This window comes from Ascaphus truei, chromosome 1, assembly GCF_040206685.1.
Source record: "Ascaphus truei isolate aAscTru1 chromosome 1, aAscTru1.hap1, whole genome shotgun sequence".
NCBI lineage: Eukaryota > Metazoa > Chordata > Amphibia > Anura > Ascaphidae > Ascaphus > Ascaphus truei.
Genome location: NC_134483.1, coordinates 225,293,360 through 225,305,455, shown reverse-complemented (window position 1 = coordinate 225,305,455; position 12,096 = coordinate 225,293,360). Strand labels below are relative to the sequence as shown.

The following is a 12,096-nucleotide window of genomic DNA, read 5'->3' as shown; positions in this document are numbered from 1 at the left end:
TTTAAGTGCCTGCGGAAAGCGTGCGGGGCCTCTGTAAACCCCGCGCCCCCCCGCCGGCAGTGTCGCGCCCCCCCTGGGGGTCGCGCCCCACAGTTTGCGCACCACTGCCCCAGAGGATGGTTAAAAATAAATAAATAATAAATATGTTAAAAATTGTGATTTTTAACCTCTAGCTTATGAGGTTACCTTAGTCATCTTTAGACATTTGAACCTAATAGGTAAAACACGTATATCTCTTGAATGGAATGTTGGATATAAAAAATAAAAACAGTGTTAGAAAGAGATCTCCTAAAGTAAGTGAAATGCTAAATAAATTGTCGATCGGTGAAGTCTGCTGCTTTAAAGATGATGAATATCTATGTAGACTTCCACCAATCAGGAGACTGGTTCCACAGTGGTAATGCAATACTATGATCATTACAATACCACATTTACATAAACCCATTAAAGTGGGAAATACATTATTATCATGAAAACAACGCTATGCCACTTATTATTATTATTACTATGACAACCATCCTTTTCACACAATGTTCTGCTGCTTCATTAAGCGGAGGGGTTAATATAAAATGACAATCTGCATACTGTATGCACTGACAACAGCAGCCACACATGGTAGCACTGTATACAAAGATAATCGTACATGTCTATGAGTAGCCAGGCGGGTTAATACGCGAGAAGATGAAGACGATGGGAATACGCGCAGAATGGAAACAAGTGCGGAACTGTGCCCAACAGCCTCATTCCGTAAAGTAACATAGTGTGGAACTGTGCCGCACAGCCTCATTCCGTAAAGTAACATACTGCACCGACACACTTTATTCGAGCAAATACCCGGTATGTACCTGGCAGATACCTGGAATGCGCCGCTCCTCACCTCTGACAAGCCCCGTTGCGTTTGCCTTCCCAGCCTGGGTTCATGCCTGGCTGACGGGCGGCTGATCTGTTAAATGATAATGATTAGGATTTAATAGGCTGCAATGCTTCGCGTGTCTACCAGATGGCATAAATTCATGAATTGTAATGCAGTATATATATATATACTGTGCAGTATTGCAGCCAGCGGGAATAAAATGCTTCAATCCCTGCTTGGAAAATACCTCAATGCACTCGGGCAGAAAACAGTCACAAACCTCAATACACCCGGGTATACCCGAATTCGTGGGACTAGCCGAGCTCGAATAAAGTGTGTCGCCAGTGTAGTGCGGAACTGTGCCACACAGCCTCATTCCGTAAAGTAACATAGTGCGGAACTGTGCTGCACAGCCTCATTCCGTAAAGTAACATAGTGCGGAACTGTGCCACACAGCCTCATTCCGTAAAGTAACATAGTGCGGAACTGTGCCACACAGCCTCATTCCGTAAAGTAACATAGTGCGGAACTGTGCCACACAGCCTCATTCCGTAAAGTAACATAGTGCGGAACTGTGCCGCACAGCCTCATTCCGTAAAGTAACATAGTGCGGAACTGTGCCGCACAGCCTCATTCCGTAAAGTAACATAGTGCGGAACTGTGCCCAACAGCCTCATTCTGTAAAGTAACATAGTGCGGAACTGTGCCGCACAGCCTCATTCCGTAAAGTAACATAGTGCGGAACTGTGCCGCACAGCCTCATTCCGTAAAGTAACATAGTGCGGAACTGTGCCACACAGCCTCATTCCGTAAAGTAACATAGTGCGGAACTGTGCCGCACAGCCTCATTCCGTAAAGTAACATAGTGCGGAACTGTGCCGCACAGCCTCATTCCGTAAAGTAACATAGTGCGGAACTGTGCCACACAGCCTCATTCCGTAAAGTAACATAGTGCGGAACTGTGCCGCACAGCCTCATTCCGTAAAGTAACATAGTGCGGAACTGTGCCGCACAGCCTCATTCCGTAAAGTAACATAGTGCGGAACTGTGCCGCACAGCCTCATTCCGTAAAGTAACATAGTGCGGAACTGTGCCACACAGCCTCATTCCGTAAAGTAACATAGTGCGGAACTGTGCCGCACACCCTCATTCCGTAAAGTAACATAGTGCGGAACTGTGCCGCACAGCCTCATTCCGTAAAGTAACATAGAGCGGAACTGTGCCGCACAGCCTCATTCCGTAAAGTAACATAGTACGGAACTGTGCCCAACAGCCTCATTCCGTAAATTAACATAGTGCGGAACTGTGCCGCACAGCCTCATTCCGTAAAGTAACATAGAGCGGAACTGTGCCGCACAGCCTCATTCCGTAAAGTAACATAGAGCGGAACTGTGCCGCACAGCCTCATTCCGTAAAGTAACATAGAGCGGAACTGTGCCGCACAGCCTCATTCCGTAAAGTAACATAGAGCGGAACTGTGCCGCACAGCCTCATTCCGTAAAGTAACATAGTACGGAACTGTGCCCAACAGCCTCATTCCGTAAATTAACATAGTGCGGAACTGTGCCCAACAGCCTCATTCCGTAAAGTAACATAGTACGGAACTGTGCCGCACAGCCTCATTCCGTAAAGTAACATAGTGCGGAACTGTGCCGCACAGCCTCATTCCGTAAAGTAACATAGTGCGGAACTGTGCCGCACAGCCTCATTCCGTAAAGTAACATAGTGCGGAACTGTGCCGCACAGCCTCATTCCGTAAAGTAACATAGTGCGGAACTGTGCCACACAGCCTCATTCTGTAAAGCAGGGGAGCGCAAACTTTTTGTGCTGCACCCCCCTGTCTCACTGCCCCCGGCTCTTGCGCCCCCCTGCCTTCCTTCAGCCGCGTCAGATGACGCTGCGTGGGCGTGTGACGTCAGGTCACATGGTGCGCGGCGTCTATTGATGCCGCGTTGCCATGGCAACGCAACACAGACGGCTGAATCCCGGTAAGCAAACAGTTGCAGGGGCCTCACGCGATCCCCCGGCATTTAATTTAAATGCCTGGGGGAAGAGTGCGGGGCCTCTGCAACTGCCGACGCTCCCCCAGCACAATCTCCCGCCCCCCCTTTGGGTCGTGCCCCCCACTTTGTGCACCTCTGCCGTAAAGTACAGAAGTGCAGAACTGTGCCCAACAGCCTCATTCCGTAAAGTAACATAGTGCGGAACTGTGCCCAACAGCCTCATTCCGTAAAGTAACATAGTGCGGAACTGTGCCCAACAGCCTCATTCCGTAAAGTAACATAGTGCGGAACTGTGCCACACAGCCTCATTCCGTAAAGTAACATAGTGCGGAACTGTGCCACACAGCCTCATTCCGTAAAGTAACATAGTGCCGAACTGTGCCCAACAGCCTCATTCCGTAAAGTAACATAGTGCAGAACTGTGCCCAACAGCCTCATTCCGTAAAGTAACATAGTGCGGAACTGTGCCCAACAGCCTCATTCCGTAAAGTAACATAGTGCGGAACTGTGCCCAACAGCCTCATTCCGTAAAGTAACATAGTGCAGAACTGTGCCCAATAGCCTCATTCCGTAAATTAACATAGTGCGGAACTGTGCCCAACAGCCTCATTCCGTAAAGTAACATAGTGCGGAACTGTGCCCAACAGCCTCATTCCGTAAAGTAACATAGTGCGGAACTGTGCCCAACAGCCTCATTCCGTAAAGTAACATAGTGCGGAACTGTGCCACACAGCCTCATTCCGTAAAGTAACATAGTGCAGAACTGTGCCGCACAGCCTCATTCCGTAAAGTAACATAGTGCGGAACTGTGCCCAACAGGCTCATTCCGTAAAGTAACATAGTGCAGAACTGTGCCCAATAGCCTCATTCCGTAAATTAACATAGTGCCGAACTGTGCCACACAGCCTCATTCCGTAAAGTAACATAGTGCAGAACTGTGCCCAACAGCCTCATTCCGTAAATTAACATAGTGCCGAACTGTGCCCAACAGCCTCATTCCGTAAAGTAACATAGTGCAGAACTGTGCCCAACAGCCTCATTCCGTAAAGTAACATAGTGCAGAACTGTGCCCAATAGCCTCATTCCGTAAATTAACATAGTGCCGAACTGTGCCCAACAGCCTCATTCCGTAAATTAACATAGTGCCGAACTGTGCCACACAGCCTCATTCCGTAAAGTAACATAGTGCAGAACTGTGCCCAACAGCCTCATTCCGTAAAGTAACATAGTGCAGAACTGTGCCCAACAGCCTCATTCTGTAAAGTAACATAGTGCAGAACTGTGCCCAACAGCCTCATTCCGTAAAGTAACATAGTGCAGAACTGTGCCCAACAGCCTCATTCCGTAAAGTAACATAGTGCAGAACTGTGCCCAACAGCCTCATTCTGTAAAGTAACATAGTGCAGAACTGTGCCCAACAGCCTCATTCCGTAAAGTAACATAGTGCAGAACTGTGCCCAACAGCCTCATTCCGTAAAGTAACATAGTGCAGAACTGTGCCACACAGTTGTACAGAAAGTAACATTGACTTCAATGAACGTAACTGCAGAGGCCTTTCCGTGGGGTGGCGCTGGATAAGGGCTATGGCAGTCTGTAGAATAAGGCCAAAAGCCTCATCATAGTACTGGGTAATACACACATTAGAAATATGAAGAGTTTTGTTCAAACACCTCACATAGACCATAATCCAGCCTTCAAAATGAAAGCGACAGAGTAACCCACTTCATACGTCATATAATCGGGGAATAGGCAAGCGAATGACTCACTTTTTAGCTTCATTAAAAAACATTTTTTAAAAAGGAACAGACATGTTAGCTGTGAAATACTGGTTTTACATAAGTGAAGCACCTTGCCAAGCAAGCATCCCTCCCTAATTCTTCCTGACATACCTCATTCCTACTGTGCTATTTGCTGTTCATGGCTTATTCCAGGCAGCTGAGCGCTGTGCTCTCTTTACAAAGCTGGGAAATTCACCGCTTAATCCCTAGGCAAACAGCCTTTAACTCAGGTCAGTGGCTGCAAGAAATATTTCATACTGCAGATGCATTACTTGGGTGTGGATTGGACACACAATAATATCAGAGGGGGAACATTAGGCAAGATGGGAAAAAATGCTTTAAGCCGTGTTTCAGAGAAAACATGAATGTAATGTCAGCAACAATAACTGAACCCCTCTGAAAGGAGCTCGGGTTTACATTCTGTTTCTTCACCTTTGTCAATTCTCTTGGTTACATTTCAGTAACCTGGAGGGTGTTCTTCCTTTGCAGTCAGTCAATAAGAAAAAAAAATAGTCTTAGTGCTCTAGGCTGACATCCAATGCTTCCATACAAATGTAGCTTTTGGATCCAAAATGCATTAGGCTGAGGTGTTCGATGAAGCGAAAATCAACAAATTGGCCAGGCAAAGATTACACCTTTATTTGCTAACTGATTACAGATGCAAGCGTCTAGGATTAATTAGGCTCCATCTTCACATCTCTATCATCATGTCGTATACCTACGCAGCCATACTTTGTATCCAGTTAATTTGTTTCTCTAGAGAACAACGTGCCTACCTCTGCAGCATTATTATTATAATTTTACATCTAATGTTTTGCTTTATGATAAAATGTTCTTGCTATGATCCATTATGTGCTCCCCGACAACAAATCACCACCCCTTCTGTTTATATGAATATAACATTTTTAGTCATTTGTAAATCCATCTGGGTGAAAGGAATTCCCATTCACGAAAGTGCTGTATTTGGAATATACTTTACATGACAACACACAACTCACCGCAAGAGGGAGAGAACCCTAGGCTTTATGTTGAGAGTCTTACATAAATAATAACGATAACATTGCATTATTCTTATATAGTGCTGAGAATGTTTTTGCAGAGCTGTACATAGAATGTATCACGCATTAGGGGTCCCTGCCTCAATATGTGTTGTCTGAGGCACAGGGAGATCAAGAGTACAGAAAACTCTGACATCACCATCACCACCAAAATGTGAACAAGAAATAAAAAGTGTCACAACAACAACAACAACAACAACAACAACAAAAAGAAGAGGAGTGACAATTCAAATGAGTTTTTTGCAAGTTCCCATTTCATGGTCTTGGAACAGCAACGGCTTATCTGCGATTAGGCTAACAAAGGTTTCACATGTCCCACATCTTTCAGGGCTACCCCCTATCACATAGTACTAACAGATCACCTGTCAAAACAGCCTTACATTCCTGTGAACTGATATGGGCTGAATGAAGTCTATTATCTTGAATGGAGCTGTCACAAAGTAGGCCCTACTGCCCGACATGCACTTCAACAATGAATGCACACTCATTTAATGTCACAAAAATCTCTGCTCGCAGCCAAACTTTCTCACAGCATTTATTCATTACAAATAAAAACATGTATTCGGCTTAGACATGCGCATATTGTTTCCCTGTCTGTAAAATATTATAATTCTTCATATTTCCAAAGTGTTGCTATTTTCATGAAGACAATAGTATTTTGCCTGCTTACGACTGCCTCCATTCTTTCTGTCTGTCCAGCTCTCTCCCATCCCAAACCTCTATCACTAACTGGCCCCATTTGCCCGAGCTTACGGAGGTCCCACAGTCCATCTCCAAGTAAAGAGAAGTGCTCCAGCAAGTAATGAAATCTGCTCAGACTCCCAACATTTTTTAGGCATATTAGAACTCTTTAGTATTTCAATAAAATACTCAAGTTTCTTTTATTTTATTTTTGTCCAAATATTTTACCAAGAAAAAATAAATTGAGAGTTACCTCTCGTTTTCAAGTTTGTCCTGGGTACAAAATAAGTTGACAGGTGACTACAACTGGCTTCTCACCATCAAGACTTTGTGCTACCTCTTGATATCACTAATGTACAGATGTAGCCCAGGTTATTACTACCACTTGTGCTTTGGAGGGGGATATACACGTCACCAGCGGGAGAAGTGCTGAGAGAAAGGGCAGGGCTCACACTATTTTACCCCTTGGGAGTGCTCTTGCCATAACCTATCCTTTATCTGTATGTCTGCCACCATGTGAATGAAATTATATGCCTTGCAGTAAAGGGTTTACTTTAAGAGGTCTATTGCCTTCAATTTCCTTTCATTGTTCTGCTAACATTCCTTAGAGTTCCATGTACGGTCATGGCTAATAATACCATCAAATCATTATACAAATGTTGTCATAGAACATTGATGAAAATCTGTAGCTGAAACATAAGACTGGTATCTCACGCAGTAGAGTTTCTAGGAGAGAGAATATATCACACAACATTTGACATATAAACATATAAGGTTCATATTTTTTATTTAAAAAAAAATATATATATATATAGAACTTACATCTTTTCCAAGGACTCTGAGTTCAAACTGTGTCTCTCTGAAATGTATCTTCGTAATTCTAGGCCTGCAAAAAAATATTATCAAAACAAGATACAACATAAACAGTTCCAGAAAGGTACAAAAGCGGAAAAGACCAAAATACGGGTACTGTACATTGTGTTAAATGCAATATCCTCCAGCACTAGACAGTAGATGCTTTCTGTTCTTTGTCTGCCTTGGCCAACATCTCTTACAAAAAGCCACCTCTGGAAATATCTCTTTTTAATTGCGTTTTTGGCTTCTCAAAGCAATTCTTGAGATATTTCATCAGTTGCCATGCTTATAGATTTCTGGAGGGGAGCCTGTGTGAGTTGGGAACCAGCCAGTACCAACGCTGGATTATTTAAGAATGATCTTGGTGATGAAAAGCTGTTATCTCTGTGTGCAAATATCTTCATTCCATTTACCGCACCTCATGCTCAGGTTAAAAAACGGAACAAAACAATCGATCACACCAGCCTCTTTACTCCACTACATCTTATATATCCACTCGTGGCCACACTGACCTCAGTATGTTTGAAGTTGTTCACATTTTTGTATGTTACTTTGTTATTGTCTTTTACCTCCCGAGATTATTCGACCGAACAATTTGGCATCATCTATATAAATGATAATAATTTTGATAACTAGAGATGTCAATAGCTGTATCATTAAAATACTCATAGTCTGTATAGCAATAATGGTAAATCCTCATGTTATGGAAAACCTATGCTACACACTTCAACAAAAGGAGAACTGAAGCAGGGGTGATACAGTACTTAAGTTTGGGGAAACATTTCCATGTCTTACTTTAGTCATCTATATAACAAAAGCATTGAAAAGATTAGTATTTCACAGATACAAGAAGAGGCGGGTGTACCATAGGTACAGCCGGTGCAGATGCACCAGAGCCCACAGCTGTTAGGGGCCATTCCTCCCACAGCCTTATTTAGCAGCCGGAACAGCATTCCTGCCTCTCTCTCCCCTACCCTTCCTAGGCGCTACCTGTGTCCGTTGGGACTAAAACAGAAGTTAGGCCCAACTTCCGCAATTACCACTTGTGTAGGCTCCCTCCACCATCGTGCCGCACGTGCACAACCCCACAGGTAGGATTCGGTTTAGGAGGTTAATTTTTTTTTTACTAGCACTGCCCACACTCCTTTAGTTCCACCCCAGGATACAAGTATTTATTAGTGACATAAGTGAATGTCCATTAACAATCTTGAACAGCTATTGCTGTTTAGTGAACAACACCTTTAGTCCAGGTTTAGTAGTGCATAAGTACATTTTATACCAGCAGGTAATACCCAAATTGTTTGACGAACAGTACAATTTTAAGATAGGCTTTCAAGAGACACCCTTTCTTCATCAGATCAACAAATACTGAACCACTCTTTTTCTCTTGAAGGGAGTGTAACTCAAAAGCTTATCTTGAAATTCTACTGTTAGTCCAAAGAATAAAAAAAAGGTGTCCCCCCCACTGTCACATACAAGCATGCAAGTTCTCATCCAGATAAAATAATCTTACTGCTTGCATAATGATATAATCCTTTTATCAGGATATAGAATACAGATGTAGCAGGACTTGCTGTCTCCGGCACGGCGACTGAAAAAGCAAAAAGCCGCGTCTCCGGAGACTATGCCGGCCGCACCATCGCTGCCGCGGGACTATGCTTCCGGATTGGACGCCCTGCAGAGTAAGGCCGTGGCCAGGCAGGGAGCGAGCGCGCTTGTGCTCGTGCGTGGCGACGTCACGTGCTCTGCTTGGCCCTACTTTTCCAAGCCAGCGTGTCGGGGGGCGCGGCCATAACGTCACAGAGCTGGTTCGTCCTCATTGGGCGAAACACTCACGAGACGCGCCAGCGAGCGGCACAATCAAATTTGCTTGCTTCGGCATGCAGCAACGCGCCGTGCATGCGCAGGCGCTCGCTCACGCTGCCCACACACATTGCAACAATGTGTTCCATCGCGGCCTGCACGAGCCCGCTCAGCATCACCCTGGACGAGGCCTTAATCCGCTGGCGCCAGGGCGGTCGCGCTCAGCAGTTTGCCGCGGTGCCAGAGACAAATAGCCTGGGTACATCTGTATGTACAGTATACTGAATACATGAAGAACTGGAACTGATAAATTACAAATGCAATTTCAATAGGACTGTTACAGTTTTTTGTACATATTTCCCTTACTCTACCCTTTTCCTGATCACATACTACAGTTCATGATAAGATAAAGTATACAGAACTGGCGTATTTTATCATTTTACTGCATTACAATGGGAAACGTGCAATAAAAAGAAGATGTTAAGGAAATAAAGATGACTCACCTTTTTGGTGAGGGCTATCTTTTTTTGGGATACATATGAGCCTGTAGCTACACACAAATAAAAGGTCTCATTGTGTGTATTCTACAATGTTTGCTATTGCGCTTTTCACATACTTTGCACTTCCACGTATAGATTTGCAGAGTTTGTAGACACATTTTTATTTGAGAAATTGATCAAATAAAGAATACCGTATATGCTATGGCTGAGTGCTCTCACAATTCTACAACTCCAATCCATAAATCCAAAATAATGAACGAGCAAAAAAGCTTGGATTATCGAAAAAGCCTTTAAAAACGTACAATTAAGTTAAAATCACTCAGTGTCGTTCCGCACAGCGCTCCATCCGTGCTTGCTCCCTATAAGAGGCCAACTACTTCTTATCTGGGTACTTTTTCCTCTGTTGTGATGTGCGTGACTACACTTGGTGATTTTAACTTAATTGTACATATACAAAATGTCTAAATAATTCAAGGTGTCCCCTGTGATCAAGGGAGAAGGACAAGCAGCATGGAACTTGCTGTGTATAGCTACAGTACCGCATGCAGCTTCCAGCACACTGGACTTTTCCAGGATTCAATCAATAAGTGCACATTACTCAAAAACATCCCCTGTTAATATAGAGCAGCGTCAAATAACTCCAGGGCAAGTACGTACCAGAAATACTTCCCCACTTGTTTCTTATTCTTGTAGGCAACCAGTCCTACGGGAGTTAGTCCTAAAAAATATTCAAAGTTGTTTTCCCCCTGGAAAAAATAGAAAATAAAAATCATGAACAGGTTTAATTGGCACTTATATTCCAAGGGAAGTACTGCTTATATTCCAAGGGACGTACTGCTTATATTCCAAGGGAAGTACTACTGTACAAGACATAATGACTGTGACAAGCAAAGCACAAATTCCCAGACACTATACATAATTTGCTGTCAAATTCCTTGTAGCATAGTGGAGGTGCATTAAAGCAAGTGGATGGAGTTGGGGGAATAATTAACTGCACATTCACTTCTTACTATATTGACTATGTGTTTGGGTGTTAGTTCGTTAATACTTAAAGGTTTATTACCCCAGCACTTATGGGATCCATTGTTGTTACATATCTAATGTACTCGACTGACAGTAATGTGCGGAATACCTACTGGGAGTATCATTCACAGGCTCTCGCTCTCTTATAATCACTGGTCTCATGACATTTACGGGAGACGCCCTTTCTGAAACCAGAGCATTTCCTTTAGAATGTCACGTTAGTTCTAGAGTCCGCCAATCTCTCTTATTGTTGTCCCCTTAGTAGCAAGACAAGGGGTTGTGTGGATGCAATCATTATTATCATGTACAAGTATAAAATATGTATTCCATGCTTAAATACCACTTCATTACGCCTTCACACAAAGTGTACACTCCATCACAAACTGAATTAGGTTAAAATGCAATAACATTGGTAATATAACAAAGTCCTCGACACAAGGGTAATGAAATGAAAATATTTAGATTAGTGAAACCTTTATGTCTGTAATTGACTGCACAGCATGTATTCGTTTTTCCAGTTATGGTTAGAGGCAGGAAGGACACATTAATGTAAATTAAAATTTCTACATGGAGAGTCAGCGTGCTGGGATGTGATCAAACTGTAAAAGTCCACAAAAATCAGCCTATTAGAGGGGAAGATATCCGTGTCACGTGTACAAACAGAACTCGGTTACACACAGAAGCTCATGCAGGCATACCCCGCATTAACGTACGCATTGGGACCGGAGCATGTATGTAAAGTGAAAATGTACTTAAAGTGAAGCACTCCCTTTTCTCCACTTATCGACGCATGTACTGTACTGCAATCGTCATATATGGGCCTAACTGATGTAAATAACGCATTTATAGTATCCCTGCTTGCGCACAGCTTCGGTACAGGTAGGGAGCCGGTATTGCTGTTCAGGACGTGCTGACAGGCGCATGCGCGAGCTGCCGTTTGCTTATTGGGCGATATGTCCTTACTCGTGAGTGTACTTAAAGTGAGTGTCCTTAAACCGGGGTATGCCTGTATTTAAGGTGAGAGGTCAATATTACAGCCCGAAAATAAACTCCCAGTATCTTATAATGATAATGAGAATCAAAGTGTATAAAGGGTAATATAGCCTCTAAATCTCCTTGTGAATAAAAGAGTGGGATCAGAGAATGCACTGCACAGGAGAGGCGGATATCGAACGCACACTGACACAGCCACAACCTCCTGTCTGCCAAGGAGCAGTCCCTGCCTGGATAAACGTGAGCTCAGGACATTGCTTCCTGTATGTTTAATAGGTAAATGTTTCTGATTGACCGCTTTCTTACAAAAAAAAAGAACCTGGCAATTATCATTTTAAACTTTTAACATTTACATGTTGAACAAAATCTTTCAAGGGTTTTTACTATCTATATCTGACGTATTTTAGTGATAGGATGAATTGTTAATTATAAAGTAATTATCATGCCATATTTCAGGGGTGGGCAACTCCAGTCCTCAAGGGCCTCGAACAGGTCAGATTTGCAGGAAATCCGTGCTTCAGTCCGTGATTGAACCACCAGTGCTGAAGC

General features: G+C 43.5%; 1 protein-coding gene across 3 annotated transcripts in view; it reads right to left on the bottom strand.

Moving 5' to 3' along the window:
- Positions 1–12,096, bottom strand: part of EPB41L4A (erythrocyte membrane protein band 4.1 like 4A) — a 403,094-nt gene that overhangs the window by 158,326 nt on the left and 232,672 nt on the right. For all 3 annotated transcript variants that reach the window (XM_075601703.1, XM_075601694.1, XM_075601711.1), the window contains 2 exons: positions 10,189–10,277; positions 7,196–7,259 (listed from right to left, as the gene is read on the bottom strand). In XM_075601703.1, coding sequence (XP_075457818.1) covers positions 7,196–7,259; positions 10,189–10,277 — 153 coding nt within the window. The remainder of the gene's footprint in view (positions 1–7,195; positions 7,260–10,188; positions 10,278–12,096) is intronic.